General features: G+C 45.6%; 1 protein-coding gene across 1 annotated transcript; it reads right to left on the bottom strand.

Moving 5' to 3' along the window:
- Nucleotides 1–2,306: 2,306 nt before the first annotated feature.
- On the bottom strand, nucleotides 2,307–15,598 carry Gcm1 (glial cells missing transcription factor 1). Its single transcript, XM_038321082.1, has 5 exons — nucleotides 15,524–15,598; nucleotides 6,857–7,109; nucleotides 5,817–5,929; nucleotides 4,796–4,924; nucleotides 2,307–3,047 (listed from the first exon to the last, which is right to left on the bottom strand). The coding sequence occupies exons 1-5, from the start codon at nucleotides 15,596–15,598 to the stop codon at nucleotides 2,307–2,309; spliced, it is 1,311 nt and encodes a 436-aa protein (XP_038177010.1).
- Between the last annotated feature and the right edge of the window lie 4,882 nt (nucleotides 15,599–20,480).

Below are 20,480 nucleotides of genomic sequence, written 5' to 3'. Positions count from 1 at the left end.
CATTACACAACATGACCAATTATACTATGGGCAAAAATCATCAAATTATACAGCTTAGATGATAAAACATGGGGCTGGTACCATTATGAATCTCTTAGATCCTAATCTGTGGTCAGAACACCAGAGACTCATAACGTGAAAACACAGATATGGACTCTTACTATTTGGAAGTCCAGAGCTAAGTGTGAGAAACAGCAGAGAGTTAAGAAGTAGAAGCCTTTGGAAGTTTGGGAATCAGACTTGGGAGTGGAGATGGCAGTTAATCACATATTCTAGCTTTGGTAAATATCAAAATTATGATTTTTTTGTAAGTGAAAATGTTTGAGGTGAAAGGGTGCTTCAGTCTAGCGCAGAAAAATGTTTGCAATACCAAAACATCTCAGACCAATAGAATTAAAATCCCGTGATTCTTCTTGTCTTTCAGTGCAATTAAAACCTTCTAGGTGTAGGAAACTCCATCAGGTCCATAGCTACATCCCACAGCCTCGGTGATATTCAATAGGGCCTCATCACAAGGTCATTGTAAGCAGCTATAGATTTCAAATAAACTGTGGCTAGTCTGAAAAGTACATTGTTTCCCCAAAGAGAAGGTACACCAGCAATATGGCAGACACACTCGGCTATCTCAATGTGTTGAGCTGTGTACTATGACTTTTGCCCTCTTCTTTACATCTGTTATACTTCAACAGTTTCTTATCACATATATTGTGTGTGTTTGTGCACATAGGTGTGAGGGCGACAAGCACACGCGGAAGTTAGAGGATATGACGTCACACACACATAACAATATAGAAAACAATATATTTTATATATTATGTATAATAATATTCACGTGTATATCTAGAAAAGGGCATTACCCTGTGGGGTAAACGAGGGAAAAGCTTTTAGTACTGCATAGGACCAGAGGAACAAGAGACATCATTTATTTTTGATTCTTGTATCATACACACATTAACTATGAATTAAACAGCAAAGACTATTTTGAAAACACTGTCTATGGCAAGGCTCATCCTAGATTTTGGGCTGCCATTTCTGGACAGTACTTCAGCAGAGCCTGGGACTGGCCAGCTGATGAAGGAACAGAGACCCCTTAGTTTAGCAGCTTGGGTTTGGAGTAGTGAGGCTAAAGCCCCATTTGGCCCTACATGCTAAACCATGGAGCCATGCCTCCTAACCTCCACAAAGAATGTTCTAAGTTTGTTTGAAATAGGTTCTCACGGTGTAGCCTGGACTGACCTCAAGCTCACTATCCTTCTGCCTCAGACTCCTAAATGCTGGAATAGCAGGTGTGTACTGCCATGCCCAACAAAGCTTTGCTAGGAATTTGTTGCTGGGGGTTGAACCCAGGGCCTTGGACATGCGAAGCAAGCTCTGGTCTGTTGAGTCCCAGCGTAACCCTTCACAAAGACTTTTCATCAAGAACTTCTCATATGAACCTGACACTGATATACAGTAAAGGATAGGAAAGAGCAGGGCAGAAACTCAGATCTTGTGGAAGCAGAAGTCACTGAGAAGGAAAAAGGAAGGAGATGTGGATTTCATTCTCCTCTTGCATCCATTTGGTTTTTGTTCTTTATAAATAGGATGAGGTCATCCTATTATAAATAGGATGAGGTCATGCCTCTTTTGTCAAGTCACAAATCTAGAAAACATGTTTTTTTTTCTTCTTTAAAAAAATAAATCTAAGCAAAGTATTAAATACTTCTTTGGTAAAATGTTCAACTCCACACCTCCACAGCTCTTTGTCTTCTTTCTGTTCCTTCAGTTTTGGCTTCCAAAAAGGCATAGACAAAATGCTAAGCTGACGTGTGCCAGTCATAGTAGGACTCCTCCAGACAGTCCCACTGAGGAGCTGAGTTTCCAGAGCTTGGACAGGGGCATCAGAGAGCATTTTGCCCTACAACACAAGAGTTTATTTTTCCCTTTTCTTTTTTTTCATTTTTTTCTCTTTTTCTTTTTTTGGAGGGGGGGGCTAGGTAGATGGGTTCTGAGACAGGGTCTCTCTACACAGCCTTGGATGTCCTGGAACTCACTAGGTAGACTAGGCTGGCCTTGAACTCCCAGAGGCCCAACTGCTTCTGCCTCCTGAGTGCTGGGATTATTCCTGGCACAAGTGAGTTTCTATTCCTGACTATGGGTAAAGGCACTAGCATTGACGAGGTGAGGAGAGGAAGACCAAAAACAAGAGCCCTGTCTACTGCTTATCGTGAGTCTGACACTCCTCTGAGGCTATGCTTCAAAACCCATTCTCGAAGGATATTCTTCCAGCCCGTTACCACATGACAATGAGGGGAGGGAGGGCTGAGTCATCTTAAAGGGCAGAGGTTGAGAAACATTTCGCTGTTGAAGTGATCCAAGCCCGTGCATGCCATCTCTTCATCAAAATCCCACTTGTTGCTCTTGCTGGGCAGTGAGTATTGCTGCTGAGGCTGAGAGCCATAGGTGAGCAGGAAGGGGTCCTGCTGAGGGGAGTGGTACGTGAGGGAGGGTGCGTAGCCGCTGAATTCCATAGGTACTTTCTCTTCGTAAGGTTCGCCGCTTGGGTTGGACCACAGCGGATGGCAAGCGGTTTGCACTGCAGCTGCTTCCAGTGGAGTCTGTTGGGGAAAGGGCTCCAGAGAGCTCTGGGAGGGGAAGAAGTCGCAGGGCCAGCTGGTCACAGGCAGAGGATAGCTGGGATAGCACGCGTCATCGCTGGGATTTCTCCCTAAGGTAGCATTTTTATTCCAGGCTTGCAGATCGTCGTAATCCGTGTAAACCCCAGGGACAGCAGACTGAAGCTGATCTTCACTGCCATAGATCCTACTGCTGGGGAATTTGTACTTCTCATAGAGTGGAGTGGGGTCCAAGGTGGAAGCTGGATCTTCCAGCTCAGTGGTTCCCCCCAAATTGTAGCTCTTGGGGAAGGATAGGCAATCATTCAGGGAGTTCTGCTGGGGAGTGTTAGCTATTAAAGATGTACTGTAACTGCTGGGCAGTTGGACGCCTTCCTGGAATGACCAAGTTAAAGGTAAACTTCCCTGACTTGGTATTTCACCGGGAAGAGCCTGGAAAGGGAAATGAATACTCGTGTTAATAAGTTAAGCGAATCCACATGGCTACCCCAGGCACCCCTGAGTTAGTCCGCCAATATCCCTCGATAAGATCACCTTCATTCCTGGCATACTCTGACCATAGGCACAGCCACTCCACAGCTGCTGGGAACCGGTGAGGGGAGACTGACTCCTAGGCCAGTTTATAGCTTCCTAACCTGTGAAGAGCCCGGTGCACTCCGGGACACACCGGCTGTTTAATGTGCTTCAGATAGCAGATAGCTAACTGCCTTTTTTGCAACATTTATAGGAGGCTATCTACAAAACAAAACAACACACACAGAGAACCCCAAAACAATACAGCCCTGCAGGTTCCAAAAGTTATGCTAGTCCTGGTACAGCTCACAGGGCCATCATTTAGGCCCACATCCACCTCTTCCTTTTCCGTCTCCCCCATCTGGCCTGGTCGAGTTCCTAGTGTGAGAGATCACGGTATTGTTGAGCTTAATTCGTTTTCTCCTTCAGAGACTTTTCTCTGAGCTCATGGAAACTACACAGAATAAAACATAAACTGGTCGGCGTTAATTTCTTTATGTAGATGGAGTAACTATATTAGCCCTGAGAGGAAGAAGCTGCTAGGTCTCTCTTACGTGATTCATTATGTAAACTTTCCCCTCATAAGAGGATAGTCTGAGGGGAGGAGAGAAAGATTCTGTCCAAGTAAAGCGTTAGAGATGCTCCAGGGCTGAGATGAAGGACGAGGGCCAGTCTTGTGGATTTGGGAGCTCAGGTCCTGTGTCACAGACTAAATCACTTAAAGTTCTCCAAGAGGGAATTAGCATGGCACCAAACAGACAAGCCTGCTCTGCTGTGAGGCTCTTGCAGTGCTGGGCTTTTTGACACAGGCCACGCTCGCCTCTGTGGCTGGAGGGGCCATCATTTGCAGAAACTTCTTTTCTTTTCCCTTTTTTAAAAACAGAGTCTCACTATAGAGTCCAGGATGGACTCCAACTCTGCTTCCTGACTGCTGGTATCTCTGTCCCCAGAGCTAGGATCACACTAGAGAGCACCCAGCTTAACAGCGGTCTGATTGTTTAGATCAATAGTTCTCAAACTGTGGGCTGTGACCCCTTGGGGGTCGCATATCAGATGTTCTGCATCTCAGATATTTGCATTATGGTTCATAACAGTAGCAAAAATTAGAGGTATGAAGTAGCAATGAGAATAATTTTGTGCTCACCACAACATGAGGAGCTGGATTAAAGAGTCACAACATCAGGAGGGTTGAGAACCACTGACTTAGAGGAAACTGCTCAGACACAATCAGGGCCCTGTGGCCGTAGACCATTTGATTATTTCAACAAGCTAAGAAAACCATCTGTTTTAGGGATATGGAAATTTGAAACCAAAAACTCCAAAAGCATAAGACTGATAACATTTTGTGAAGATTATTTTGATCAATTCTGAGTTTATTGGAACTAAAATATAGAGTTGCCAAATATAGGTTAGATACTGATTCAAGCTCCTTTTTAAAACTTATAATGAGTCTATGACCATACTGAATATTTGCAAGCCTGTTTCAAATGTCGTGAAAAAGATATTAAGGGTAAAATCTCAGATTTAGTTTGTCCAGTGGATGCTTGCTTATAGATAGGCCAGATAGAAGAATGTCTGGGCTTTCATTGGTCAATAAGGGACTGGGGTCATGCCCATTGCAGGGGTGAGGACTCAACGCATGGGTGAGCACATTTAGGACAGCTGACCTTAGTTTCCGGGCTCCCCTTCATCCTCAAGGAGCCAGACGTGGATGCCATGTGCACCTTCTTCATTGCTCTTCTTGCCTCTGCTTCTAGCTTGGTCTCTGGCTTGGGATGGTCGTGTTCTCCTTTTGACTGAAGAGAAGGGCAAAGTAAAAATGAAGCAAAACTTAGTAACAGGATTTGCACTTTGCGGGGCGTAGCTTTTGTTCTCCGTCCTGTCCTCTCCAGGAACTTGGTGTTAGCAAGGCCGCCTGCTCCAGCAGAACTCTTCCCAAGCCTGCTGTGCTCAGGCCTGCCTCCTGTCCTGTGAGGTCTCTTCCTTATGTCTGTCTCCTAGGCTGTCCTCGTAGTGTGTGCTAGTCATGCTCAAATTCTCTTGCTTAATCTTTGGTGCAATGCTTACATATATACCGTTATTATCTCTCCAGTTGACAGAGTAAGAAACTAGTGAGACCTAGAGAAAGGGTGCCATCTATATAACCTCTCTTAGTTAGTGGCGCTGGATTTCCACAGCCAAGCTGGGAGTGAAACATTCAGCCCTTGCTTGAGCTGGCGTTAACTGGTTGGTAGCTGACTTTCAGCTGCTGTGGGAACAGCAGAGTCACAGCTTGGGAGAGCTGGTTTGTCAGCCCTCCAGGGGCACTCTGAAGCCAGAGCCCACTATTCACCTGTCTACATCCGGGCCCCACTAGCGTTCCTTACAAACCCTGCAGAAAGCCGGGGTTTCTGGGAGGATTCCAGTTGTTTCTGTGTGCAGAGCTAGTGCCGAGTCAGCTGGGGCTGCGGAAGGCCAAGAGCTGAATGCTAGGCCTCCTCTCTCCTCAGGGGTGGAAGCACTAAGCCTTCCTTGGTTTCCAGGGCTCCACCTCTGGTGAAGTAGGGCATGTAGGCATTTGCTCTCCCAGAGGGTGGGCACAGTCTCATAGATCCCTACATCCCCAACCACTGATAAAATTCCTCCACAGAAAACATGGTAGACACCTGGCACCAGAAAGAGAAGTCGAGTAAATAACTCAAATCCAACCTGGAAAAATATGAAGCGACCGTCGTGCCTCCAGAAGTTGGTGACGGGAAAGCCTCCGTGGCCGCGGCAGGGAATGAGCTTCAGAGGACCATTGCAGTTGGGACAGCACTTCCCTAGAAGAAGCAAAGAAAGCAGCTGACTGGACCACCCGGGCTGACTTCTGAGTCTGGGCTGCCCTGCTGGCTTTCAGCATTGGTTCCAGGATAGTGGAGAGGAACCTCTCAACACCGTCCCTGCTACTTCCCTCCACTGGATCTGACCTGTGACCAGCATTCTCTCTACCAATGGCCAGCTGGGCTCAAACATGGATATACTCAAGAGCTGTCTGACCGGTGCGATTATTTACAGGTCAAAACACCCTGAAGAACAAAAGGTCCCCCTACTTATTTCCTAATATTAAGTATTCTTTATGGAGAAAAAGTATTTTATTTCATGATTAGTAACTCAGATTTAAGGGACAAAGCCACATGGGAGAGAAGGAACACCGTCAATAAATTTCCAATTGGTTGTAAATGATTGAGAGGAAGTTTGAAAGACACACTGGGAAAGAACACGAAGTAACTTGAGGTATCACTTGTGGGTTAGGACGGGAAGACTAGGAGCATCTATTTAACAATCCAGTGAGTATGATATAAAGAAGGGAGAGCAAGCATCTCCATGGTAATAAGGGCACAAATCTAAACGAGCAAAGCTGAGTTTATAAATTCAGCCATGCCACTCCCAAAGACTGTGTTCACTGAGCTCTCCCAGGGGACTCAGGGGCCATGCAGCAAGTCTGCGAACCAATTTCTCCTGAACTTTCCGTGAGCCGATCTCTCTCCGAAGCAATGAGGGCCTTCATGAGGGGGCTCTGCACACGGGAGGCCTTGCAGGCAGAGATGGGGGGCGATGGGTGCCTCCCTCTTAGTGCTCCATCAGAATGCCTAGTCTATCACCTAATTCCAGTGGGAAGTGGGCCCCTAGGGCATGTCCACCCTGGCTGGAGCATCTGCACAGACTCCGGGCCTCCTTGCTGCTGCCCCCAAGCCTGCCTCACTCACTCTGCTGCTTCTGCCTGGCTTTGTCGCAGATGGCGGGTCTCAGGTAGATCTTGCGGCCCTCCTCGGTGGAGCAATCCCGGCTGCACACCACCACGCCCAGACACGACTTCTTGAGGATGCGGGAATTGTGGTTGTTGGTGTTCCGCATGGCCCAGCTGCTCAGGTGGCGCTGGGCATTCCTGTCCTCTGAGCTGTAGATGTGTTTCACGTAGGAGTCCGGCCACTCCTGGAACCAGTCAGTCCTTTTCACGTTCTGACGGAAACACAAAGATTCTGTTTACGGTTTCATCCAGAAAACCCACCCGTCCGCCGCCGTAGAGTTAATAGATGTAAAAGATATCTGGGCCAGAACAAGAGGCCATTGGTAGAGCCTTACCTGATTTTAACCCTGGTGGTGGAATCTGGGAACATTAACAGTGATTCTCAACCTTCCCAGTGCTGTGACCCCTTAATACAGTTCCTTGTGTTGTGGTGACCCTCATCCATAAAATTATATTAGTTAAAATTATTGCTACTTCACAACTATACTTTTGCTGCTGGCATGAATCGTAGCATATCTGTGCCTTCTGAGTATCTTAGGTAACCCCCTGTGAAAAGGGTCATTCAATCCCTAGAGGGGTCGTGACCCAAAGGTTGGGAACCACTGGCAGCACAATGGTGGCAAAGCGTCTGCTGTGTCTATCAAGTGCTTTGTCTCTTACAGCAAGATGAGCTAGAACTTAGCCCTTCTGAATTCTGCTGTTTCTCCAGTCCTTGGTGACAACAGTAATGGCCACTTCTCAGCGAGAATTTTGGGGGTGGAGTAGTCTCGCCATGCTCTTTCCTAATGACCATGGAAAGCACAGCGAGATAATAACTCAGACCACACTGGTTGCCATGCTGGGAATCACAGTCACCAGACAGGCAATGCAGAGCTCTGGTTTGGAGAGGTCTGGAAGCCCACGTTTCCCTCCATGGGCAGTTTCCTTGTTATCCTCTACTCCCAGACACGCAGAGGACTCCAGATGAGCCTGTGTGCTTACCTGGCGCTGCCCTATTTCCTGCATGTAAACATCTAACTGGACTCTGTTGTGCAAGGTCAGAGCTGTGGCTCAGGGGATCTCGAGTTCCGATTCGGCAAGAGAAGCAGCTCTAGAGGCTGGCTGCAGCAGTGGGGGGTGGCAGCCACCCAGGTACTGCAAAGCAGCTGTGGTGGCAGATCGCATGCTAAATTTTGAAGCACAATATAATCACCCTAAAAAGAGGTCCTTAGAACATAAAGTCACTTTGTTTGCTGTTCTGTCCCTGCATGTGTAAAACAGGGACGATGAGACTGTCTACTGCAGGAGTTCTGAGGATTAAATACCATGACTGTAAAATACTTGTCACAGCCTCTAGCAAGCTGTGGGCTGGAAACAAACTCAGTCGCTGGGTGCGGCTCTTTTTGCCACGCCCTACAATCGTGGCTGATGTTGTAGGTGAGAGATCCTGCCTAGCTCCTAGAAGGAGAATCATCCTAGGTTGATGACTCTCAGAGACCTGGCATAGAAATAAGAACAGTTTTCATTTCGAAGATTCTTCAAGGTCATGTTAGAAGACTCTGGGAAAACCAGAAAAAGAAATCAAGCTACTAACCCTTTGCTTTCCCAACAAGAATATACAACACAGAACAGAACAAGTAAGCAAAGCAAGGAACGTCTGAAGAGAGACGGAGACAAACACCAGTGCCGGGATGTGTGAGCATCCCCCTGGGTTAGACTGCGGCCCTAGAGGAAGGGACTCAATAAATCAAGGCCCGTGCTGCTGGAGGCACCCCTGAGGCCCAGCTACAGTACCGCTCTGTTGGGAAGCACAGCCAGGGAAGCTGAGCCCGACTATCTGCTCTTTCGTGGGAACTATGGCCCTGATGTGGTTCAGTGTCCACGTGAGAAGCCCCCTATAACCTCAACACCTGCCATCTTTTCTTCCTTTTTCCTTCTGACTGAAAGTGTAATCAATGCTTTCCAGATTTCCATCTCAGAAAAGCATAGCAGAATATGTTAGTTCACTTTTAAAAGATTTATTTTAGCTTTTGACTATGTGTTTGTGTGGAGAGTGGCGTGTGCACGTGCCTGCCGGCGCCCAGTATGGCTGCTGGGAACAGAACCTAGGTACTCTGCAAGAGCACTAAGCACTCTTAATCTCTGAGCCATCTCTCCAGCACTAAGTATTTTACTTTAGAAATAATTAAAATGCAGATTAAAACACTAAAATATATATTTGCCTTTAATAATTTTAACTATAAAGAATTGGTGGGCTTGATTTGTATTATTCTTTTATGACACACAGGTGTCAAGATGAAGAGAGACAAGGGGGTCAGATACTTAGAGAAAAGCAGGGATTTCTGTGCAAATGCCCCCCCCCCCCACACCCACTCCCGCAAAGGTCAGAACTACAGAGCCATGAGCAAGGAGAAGTGAAATGTATCCACGAGAGCTCATGTTCTGACTGAAGCAAAGACTTCATATGTGTGAGGTGGAGGTGACTCTCAACGCCTTTGAAGCTGTTTCTTCCAAATGGCACCCCCTGACACCCTGTTTTCTAGTTCCCTTAGTGAGGCAGTAGTGTATGAAGGGAGGGGCCTACTAGAGAGAAACATGGGCCCACGAAGCTCTTCTCTTGACTGTTGTTTATTTATTCTGTCGTTTGCCTGGACCTTCCATGGAATGTTTGGCAACTTTTTATATTAAAATTGGGACGGTGGTGGATCCATCTGGATCCAAACGTCCTAGAATCAGAAGAGCACCAGGAGGGCATTTCTGAAAGGCCATATAATTTGCCACCAGGGACAAAGTTTTAAAACCAAGAACACTGATTCTTAACTGTGCTAGCAATTCCCAGAAAAATACTCCCTTCCTTTTAAAACCTTTGTTAATTTACTTTCTAACTTTTCATAAAACGCTTTCTTCTTTTTAGACACTTTGTTTACTTTAATTTCTAACTTTTCATGAGTAACTCTTTGTTTTTGCTCTTGGTTAAGAAGTTTATAATTGAAAGGGAACATCTTTAAGTTTTTCAACCTGTCACACCTAACAAATCTATATTTTATCATCTCTTGGGCAACATCACTAGGAATTTAATGGATATGCCCATGACTTATCTGCATACTTATTTACAAGAAAATTTAATCCTATAATTTACTCACTACCTCTTAGCTGTATGAGTACACAAGGATACTCTTTATATGACCTTTGTTTTAATTTAATTTAGTCATTTGGAGTTTTAATAGGCTATCATAAAAATTATTTATTACTATTATATAAAACTAATAAAATCAAATTCTTAAGTAAGATATCAAAATATTCACATTATGAGTAAGGTGAGGTGGTTTTCACCTGTAATTCTAGCAGCCAGAAGGCTGAGTCCTGAGGATTGTTTCCAGGCCAAGGCCAGCCTGTGCTGCAGTGAGAGACCATCTCAAAAAGTAAGAAGAAAGAAAAGAAAAACAAAGCCAAAAATTCTATATAGGTTATTACATTAAATTCATTTTCGTTCTTAGTATAGTCAACACTCTTTTTTTTTTTCAAGACAGGATTTCTGTGTGTAGCTTTTTTGGTTGTCCTGGAACTCGTTCTGTAGACCAGGCTGGCCTCAAATTCACAGAGATCCTCTTGCCTCTGCCTCTCAATTGCTGGGATTAAAGGCATGTGCCACCACCAGCCGACAGTATAGTCTACTCTTGTATAAAGCAATTGTCTTCCAGCATAAATAGCTTACTATGCATTAATCCTTTATATTAGTATTGCCAAGTAGAACAAGGATATCAAACACACACACACACACACACACACACACACACAGACACACACACACACACAAACAAGGGCTCATCTTGCCCAAGTTAGTTTGAGACTCACTATGTAGGTAAGGCTGGCCTTTTGCTAGTATCATGAAAATACAACACAATACTCATACCCAGCTTTTCAAACCACCCTAAGAGAATCAGTTAAAGGAAAAACCATGTTACTAAAAGCAAAACAAAATGTCAGGTGTGGTGGCACACACCTTTAATCCTAGCATCCAGGAGGCAGAGGTAGACAGAGCTCTATGAGTTCAAGTCCATCCTGGTCTACATAGGAAGTTCCAGGTCATTCAAGGTTACATAGTAAAACCCTGTAACAACAGCAACAGTTGATGGAGGACAGTTATCTGTCTATGTTACTTTCATTGGTTAATTAATAAAGAAAACTGCCTTGGCCCTTTAAGAGATAGAAAATTAGGTAGGTGGAGTAGACAGAACAGAATTCTGGGAAAGAGAGGGGAGACGCTTCAGGCAGTCACCATGATTCTCCTCTCTGAGATGGACGCAGGTTAAGATCTCTCCTGGTAAGCCACACCGTTGGTGCTACACGGATTACTAAATATGGGTTAAAGGAAGATGTGAGAATTAACCAATAAGAGGCTACAGATAATGGGCCAGACAGTGTTTAAGAGAATACAGTTTCCGTGTAATTATTTCGGGTGTAAAGCTAGCCGGCGGCCGGGTGGCGGGACGCAGCCCCGCCGCTTCCTTCTACAAACAGTAGCAGAAGACAACAAAATAGACTGTCACTTTGACCCTACAGATAACTTTTTGAAGTGAATCTGCCTCTTTTGGGCCATCTATAGATGGATGGAATTCGAAATGTCATCATGCGTCAACAAAGGTCTTTGCATCAGGAATTGCTATCAATCCTGCTATTTTCCACCCGAGGAGAGAAGTTCCATATTGCTAGGTCAAGTTCCAGCTTTCACGCTCTCTTTCACGTACAACTCTTCTCTTCTCCCTTCCCTTCCCTACTCCTACAAAAGATGCAGGAATGTCCCCACTGCCATCGTACAGGAAGCTCGGGGTGGTAGAACCCCAGGCCCAACAACAAGGTCTCCTCAGGTAACTATGGGTGTCCATGTAGCTGGAACTGTCCCAGGAGAGCTTGGGGTCAATTAGGAGGCAGACAGAGAGGGCGAAGTTATGAGTGTCTGCATGAGAGACAACCTGACCTAGCCATGCAGGACAGCAGTGACTGATGAAGAATGCCGGGTCAGGTTTGCCTGTTGCCTCTTCAGCACTTCCGCACATCTGACTGCTTGCGATTATATGCCGGCACCTGGCTCTACAGAGAGTTCAGACAGCCACAATTTGGGACTCATCCCCTGTGAAGGTAGAAGGAATTTTGCCGGCTAAAATCTTGGTCCAGCCATGAACTAATTGGAACTACAGTCCCTTCATACCCGACTCCACTGTTATAAAGAATGCTGTCTCTGTGAACTCAAGCCTTGGAACTGGGTTGACGGCACAGCCCAGTGGCAGCATGGAGTCCTGCATTTGCCCGTTGTACTACAAACCAAAACGGAATTAGCTAGGCATCATGAAACTTGTATTCTCAGAGAGGGCAAAAGCAAGAGGATCTTGAATTTGTAGCTACCCTGAGCTACATAGTGAATTCAGGTCTAGCCTGGGCTACACAGTGAACTCTAGCCTCAAAACAAACAGACAATCAAAATAACAACAGGAACAACAAAACCACCACCAACAAGACAGCCAGATTGGAAGCATGTGAGTAAATGCCTTCGTGTTGTTTTGGCCATGGGTTTGACCTGGCAGCTGCCCAGAGCTCAGCAATAAAATGACTGAGGTGTCTGTGGTGTTTCTAGAATAACCCTTCTTCAGCTCAGGAAAGCCAGCTGTTGTGAGAACAGGGGGCAGTCTGTGCTCTGTGAAAAGAATGCTGTTTAACGGAAAAGGGCATTGAGAGTCTCCCCAGTTTTCAGTCAAAAAGGAAAAAAAAGTTACAGTTTTGTCTCTCAACTGCCACAGTCTGTGGAACAGGTGTAAGACTCCCTGGGACCATGTAATACACATTCCAAGTGAAAGTAAGACAAGACCAACACCGGAAGTTTACTGCTTGGACCACGCAAGCTCTACAGTGATTAATTTTGCAGGTGCAAATGTAATTTAAGGGGAATAGAATGGGAAAGTGCAACTGGCATAGTACGCTGTCCTGGAATAAGACTTCCATTCATGATAGTGTAGTCAAGAGCCTGTGTTTCTGGGCTGACACCACGGTGAATGTCTTGGGAGAAATAGAAAGCTGGGCATGTGGGCCCACAGCAGTAATCCACCACTCAGGAGGCAGAAGACACCAGTTCGAGACTAGCCCTGTCTATGGCATGAACTCCAGACTAGCTAGGCAAAGCTACACAGTTCCATTTAGCTGGAAGACTGAGGCAGGATGAGTTCAAGGCCAACCTAAGCTACAAAGGGAATTCTAGCCCATTCCAGAATGAGACCCTGTCTCAAAAACCTAAATAAATAGGACTGGAGAGATGGCTCAATGGTTAAAAATTCTTGTTGCTCTTCTAGAGGAATTGTGTTCAATTCCTAGTACCTACTTGGCTCACTACTGACTGTATCTCTAGTTCCAGAGAATCCACTGGCTTCTCTTAGCCTCTGAGGACACCAGGAATGTACATAGTGCACAGATATACACACATATACACTGAAAGGAAGGAAAGAAGGAAGGAAGGAAAGAAGGAAGGAAGAAAAAAGGAAGGAAGGAAGGGAGGGAGGAAGGAAAGAAGGAAGGAAGGGAGGAAAGAAAGAAGGAAGGAAAGAAGGAAGGGAGGAAGGAGAGAAGGAAGGAAGGAAAGAAGGAAGGATCGAAGAAACATAAATAAACATGAACAAAATAATAAATGAAACCACCCACCAGGCCCAGACCGACAGTTCTAGAATCCCTGGCTATCAGAATCAACAGGTACAGAAGAGACCACTGCATGCTACAGCATTTTCAGGAGGAAAGGGGATTTGAGGAGAGGCAGATAATTCCAGAGGCCCTACAAGTAGAGAGAGGTACAGCTGGAACTCAAGGCCAGGGCTAGTGTCTCCAGATCCTCAGTTTCTCATTGGATACCCTCTGCCTTCAGATTGCTCTGAAACACACAAGCCCCATTGCTGAAAGCTTTCCGAGATCTTTCATTTTTCACCTTAACTGGTTGTAGATATGATTTCGGAGTTCAAATCAAGCCAGATCTGGATGGGGTCGTGTCTACTCAGACTGAAGGATGTTTGTACTTTTAATTACTGCCCTGAGTTTTACAAGCTGAATGGCTTTTTCCTAAGCAACCTTTCACCTGTTCAGTAACTGCAGGGGTTCTGTTTCCAGAGCAAGAGTATACATGCTTGCCATGGACTTTCCTGTGCAGTGGCCTAAGGAGTCAAGAATGTTATGGAAATTCATGTTGGAACAAGAGCTTTTGGGCCCCGAGTGTCCCTCCAGGGAAATTGTTCTTTCTCTTTGTTTACAGAGCTGATGAAGGATATGAATCAGCCATCCAGGAAAACTGTATGGTGTTTTTTTTTTTTTCTTTTTAAGATCAGTCTCAGACAAGTGGTGATTTTCCCGTTTCTGCCTCCTGTTTGGTGGGGTTATAGGCATACTCCAGCACACCAGGAAAAACTCTTGTGAGGACACAGGGCTGCCCTGCCTGCCAGTTCCAAGTTCTTCCATATCTGCTGACCTCAGCTGTAGATATTATCTTCAGCTCACATTCTCGGGGTACAAACATGAAATTAAAAATAGGGAGAAATATGGGCCATTGAGGCAACAGCAATTAGACTCTAAGGTTCCCTAAAACAGCTATTGCAATTGCAGTACAAATCAATGCAAGTCCCAATGCAAGTCTGGAAAACAGATGTTTGCCTGGCTTAGTGATGGCTTATTTGCCCCCTTGAATGAATGGGCTTACTTTCTGTCTTCCAACTTTCTCCGTATCCACCAAAGGAGATCTCAAGAGGGAAATTAAGAGAAAACAAAGATGCAAAAAGAAGTGTCCATTAGAGTGAGAACACAGAAAAGTCGTGAGCTGAGACTGGAATCCCCAACCCTCCTCCCTGCTTGTTCCCCGGGATCAGACAGACATTTGGTGGTAGTGGACTCCGGGCTTAGAGCGTGTAGTGACAACGTTCAGTCAAAGTATCTTTAAACACCAGGAAGAGAGGACAAGATAGTCAGGAATGATAAACATGGAACCTTGGTCTTAATTAATACTTTCCATCGAATTAGAATTCAAACATCAGTTTCTAGCTGGGGCTGCGATCTCAGCTCTTGGGAGGCAGAAACAAGAGGATTGTGAGTTCAAGGCAAGTTTGAGTTCCTTTGGAGTATTTAATGCTAACTTAGGTAGCTGAGTAAGGCCCAGTCTCTCTCTCTCTCTCTCTCTCTCTCTCTCTCTCTCTCTCTCTCTCTCTCTCTCTCTCTCTCTCTCCTGGGTAGAGTAGAAGCCACCCATGAGCCATTCCCTCAAGACTGCCTGTGTTGCCCAAGGGCACCACTGCTCAGATATTCCAGCTCCAGGGTTAACTGTTAAAAGTACTACAGCAAAGAGGTGCTATGGGGTCTTATGTGTTGCTAGAAGTCAGACCCCTGGCAAATACTGTGAACTGAGAGCGAGCCAGCTTCACCAGGGAGAAAACGGTGCTTTCTTTATCTCGGTTTATTCTTGGGGTGTCTAGAAAAGAAGGAGGTACCCAGATTCTAGGCCTTACATCTCCCCTTGAAGAGGGGTTGAAGCTCTGAAGTAGGACCTCACAGGTTCCCTTCTAGAACCTGGCAGGTTAATTGTCAGCCAACAGAGCCACACGCTAGGGGCAGTCCTACAGGCACATACCTGTGGTAGTTTCATGTCATTTATATCCCAGCTCAGTATCTCTTTGTCTTCAGGATCAAAGTCGTCCAGTTCCATGATAAGGTCGGTTCACCACAGGCTTCCCTCTGCTCAACTTCTCAGAGACGTGCTAGAGAGCTCTCGCTCTTGAAACTGTGTCTGTCCACGCAAGCAGCCCAGGGGCTTGTTTTCCAAAGCTAAGAAAATAGACGATAGCAATGTTGATAATCTAAGAGATTAAAAAGTGTGAAGCCAGATGTGTGGTGGTTCGTACCCCAGAGCCTGAGGCAGAAGATTGCCACGAGTTCGGGGCCAGCCTGAGTTACAGTGTGAGACTGTGTCAAAGAGGGCGGCGGTGGCTGAACAGGTAAAGGTGCTCGCCACCGAGCCTGAGGATCTGAGTTCAGTTCCTGGACCCCACATGGCAGAAGGAGAAAAACAACTCCCACACGTTGTCCTGTGACATCTGTACTGGTGTGCACACACTCATAGATGTTAAAATAAAAGCAAAAAGCAAGTAAAACAATAGAAAAAAATCCACTTATCACCTGTCCGCCAGAAATAGCCAGGTCCGCTGACATTTTTGCAAATATCGACTGCTAACGAAAAACAAACCGCCGAAGCCACTAGGCTGGCTGCAGTGGACTTGTCTAGGGTTCCAAGACACTGGCCACAGCTTTTGTCTCCAGGTTTGGGTTTCCTCCCTCATTGCTGGACGTCTTCGTTATGAGAGTCTTTAGAACCGTTATTGTCTGGAGCCAATGGCTTAGACCTATTTCTACACAAATTATCTAAATTTACATAAAGATACACAGTGAACCTAGGATATATCCCCATAGCGATTTAGATTAAAGAATATGTTCATAGATAAGCTCCCACGTACTGTTTCTCACCTTTCCGAGATCAGCTACAGCACCGTGGTAACAGCCCTGAGAAACATGAAGTCCCTCCCCAACCCCCCTAGCGAACGCAGGCATTCAAGACTGCATGCATACTTGAGAGGGTGTCTGTCTTTCTTATTTTTGTTCCTGAGTCTGTTGTGCTGATTCACACTGGGGCCTTACGCGGCACCACTGAGTCCCAGCCACTGCTCATTGCCTGTAACTTCTAAATAAATTTCTAAGTTTAGGAAGTAATTGAGCTGCTGAAAAAAATGGTTGACACCCTAATTGCGATAGCTTAATTGACAAATACAGAAGAGGTAAACATTAAGTCACAACCGTAACTCCCTTAGCCGAAACTTGGTTTTAGCAAATTAGAATGGATATGATCCACAGCACACTTTACATAAAACAGAACAGATGAAAAAGGCAACCCTATACTGCCAAAACCTAAAAATACCGTTCTTAGCTGAGGCTAGATACTTGCTTTTAAATTAAGAGAAGGGGAATAAAATTTTTACTCTAAAAGTTTATAGTCATTTTTAAGACTATAAAAACCATTCTTCCTTGACACACACTTTTGTGGAGTAAGCGTTAATTTAGTATTTCCCTAAAAAGTTAAGAACAAAATACTGAAAAAAACAGCTTTATCCCTTCAATAAGTAAACTCAATCTTTCCCCAGGATTAAAATTAAAAAAAAAAAAAATCAAAGCTTGTCAAGACCCCCCCTCCTTTTTGAAGCCATTTCACCGTTTTTTACAGACCGTGAGCTGGGGCAAATTTTAGAGGCCTGCGGCTATGAGTCACTTACACTTTCTACCGTCTGCTCCTGAGTCCTCCCTTCAGGCTTCTTGTGCAGGTGTCATCCAAGTGTCAGCTCTGGTTCAGGTCCTGCAGGCTCTGGTCATCTCGGAGTGGACGCTGTTCCCTAAACCAGGTCAGGGTACACTATGCTAATGACTCTGGCAACCGTCCAATCAAAATCAAGATGCTTTCTGCTAGGGACAGGTAGGAGCAGCCTGTCTCTTCTCAGGGTGCCAGTCATGTGATGAATATTCTATGGGATGCTTCTGAACTTTCCCCTCTTTTTATTTGAAGAGGATGTCTAACTTAAAGTGATGGTGGGAGGGGGAAAATGTCCTGGGAAGATGTACAGATCTTTTCCGTTTTTCTTCTGGTAGTTTTGTAGGTCAAGTCCAAGAGCTACCGAGTCACAGAAGGTGAGTTTCCCACCATTCGTCCTGCCTGCGTTTGAGAGAAGGCAGACACGACTCCATGGTGACAGTGGAAATTATTGAAATAGTTTACAGCTAACACCCCCTCAACCAGAAACATTTGCTATCCTACCAACCTAATTCGTTAGTGTACCAAGCTTTCTGACTAATTCAGTTCTTCCTCAAGATGTCCTCGGCGAGTTCTTTCCTCTAGAAATATCCTCAGGACACCAGGGTGCCCAGATCCTCTCCTGTGTTCCGGATTGTCTACTGGGCTCTGGAGAGAGAAAAGAGACTCAAGAGACATCAAGAAGTTCTGTATAGCTCAGGGTGCTGCCGCAGGACTGTCATTCCAGAAGGCAAATGGAGAGTATCTCTGTGAGTTCAAGGCCAGCCTGGGCTGGACATCTTTTCCCACTGCCGTGCCTAAGCCTTATCCATCTTTCAGAACTTCTAACATGCCCTTCCAATCCCTTCCAACACTATTCCAAAACCCGTGACTTCTCATCTCAGTGGCATTCCTGAACCCCTCTCTGTATAGCTCAACGCCAACATTTTTTTATAATGACAAAATAAAATCAGCATCTTCTTTTTTTGGTAATTGTTGTTAATTCAAAATGAAAACTTTTAGGGATTCACACTACTACATTTTGTCATGTCCTCTCAAACTCCCGTTTTGTTCTGTATATTCCAGATGTAGATGCTGTTTTCTTAACCTTAATCCTACTGTTTGTGGGATTGCCTCTCCTTGTGGGCACGGATCTCTGCTGGCTTCCCAGCGAGGATCTGCTTTGAATTGAGGGGGTTTGCTTGTTTTCTTCGCAGGGAGCCCTGCTGGGTCTCAGCTGCACTGTCAGAGTCATCAGTGCCCCAAGCACTGGTCCCTACCTGGTGACAGCAGAGTGAGCTCCATATCCTAAGGATGAGAGCTCAGTTTGCCAGGCCTCTGCCTACTGACTCTGCTGTAGAACATGTTGGTCTCAGACTCGCTGTATAGCAGAGGCTTGCTTTAAACTCCTGGCCCTCCTTGCCTCCTCTCTCTCAACCGTCAGGTTTACAGGGAGCAGCCACATACAGTGTGTTGATGTGACTAATGGCAGCATTAGCCGTAGTAACCTCCCTTGACTACGCTCTCCCAATGAATCAGATGCTATCTTGGCAGTTCCCTAACTTACATGTGGTACTCACCACATTCCTACCAGCCCCTACTATGCCTTCTTGGCAGGCACTGCCACCATGTTCACCTAGGTACTGTTCTTATATGTCTTGCTCACAAAGAAGGAGATCAAACCTCAGAGAAACAAAATTGCATGGTTAAGTTTCCCAGGGGTAGAACTTCAGGAGACCCGGATAGGCCAGGCATCCTATCTCATCAGGGCCAGCCTCTGTGCAGGCAGAAGTCTCCATTGTCCCCTTCCCACTTCCGCATCCTTCCTGGACATGGAACCTGCCTTAAGCCATGTGGTTAGAAGCCTTTCCTCTCACAGTCCCTGTCAGTCTACCACCAGTCTATGGGGATTTTTCTGGCTTAACACTGGTGTAACAGTGAGGCTCTAGGCACGGGGTGGGAACTGTCTCTTACACCAAATCGTAAGCTATTACATCCTAGCAACATCCTACTCTTGGTGGACTTATAACCCAGGTCTCAGCCATGTTCGCCATTGTCAAATAAGAATCATATTTGGGAGAATCATAACAGGGAGAATCATGGTGTGAGAGCCTCGCTCTGGTTCAGGACCCCTCAGTCACTTGGTATTGATGTCTCTGCCTAGCTATGACCTCTGGTTTCTACCCAGTGCAGGGACTTTTTTCCACACCTACAACTGTCCTTCCAGAATATGCTTCAATCAGTGCTCCAGAGTCTAATCCCCTCCTTCAGCCATTCCTGGTCTCTTTATGGCGAAGCCTTATTAACACTCATTGTGAGTAAGGTATCTTACCAGACATTTAATCCTTACAACTGCCTCAGTAAATAGATATTATTAAGCTTTATTAGTTGAAACTATAAAGAGGATATTAAAAGTAAGGCCCAAGGAGGATCAGAGTTAATTTTTATAAGATCACTAAGTAATCAAAAGATTTTTTTTTATCCCAAAGCACTGATTAAAGGAGGAATATCAACTAAAGAAGGGAGATGTTAAAAAACATTTCCTGGGCTATGGAATAACACTGCCTGTTATTCTGGTTCCTTCTGGGACCAGCATTCCCGCTGCCTCCTTACCTTGCCATCTTCTAGAAACCTGCCCTCCCCTGAGGCTATCTCTTAGAACTCTTTGTCCCTTCTGACATGGGACCCAGCCTCACCCAGCTTCTCCCTGGAATTTTCCAAATTAGAGATGGAAAAGGTGAGCCTTTCATCTAGAATGCCGAGTGGATGGTTGACCTCAGACCTGCTGATGCACATCTCTGCCACACAGCAAAATAGGAGAGGATGGAGCCGGCCAGAAAAGAGGACTGGCTAGGAGGGGAGCAGAAAGCCTGGACACCAGCCCAAGGCCAGCTGAGTCCTCAAGCATGCCACTAGGTGACACAATACATGTCTTGCATACTTTCAACCCTTAGAACTAGGGGTTTCAACATACACCTGAAAGAGATCTATCTATGAACACAACCCCAGCTCCTAGTCCAGGAGCCTGGAGCTTTCCCATGCCTCTAAATGAACCACCCCCCTTTGTCATTATGAGTCTAAAGGCGAAACTGGGTTTGTCTGATGTCCCTTAATATTAGTAGAGGCTTTGTGAAGTCTCACCCAACTCATTGTGAAAGTATACAGAGAAAGACAGCACTGTGAGCCCCCATAGATGCTCAGCTCCTGCTGATCCAGAAAGACTCAAAGGATGAGCCAAAGATCCCTCTTCTGCTAT

Source organism: Arvicola amphibius, chromosome 3 (genome assembly GCF_903992535.2).
Source record: "Arvicola amphibius chromosome 3, mArvAmp1.2, whole genome shotgun sequence".
Lineage (NCBI taxonomy): Eukaryota > Metazoa > Chordata > Mammalia > Rodentia > Cricetidae > Arvicola > Arvicola amphibius.
Note: the sequence above shows the minus strand (reverse complement) of the source record. Positions and strands in the feature narration are given on the sequence as shown.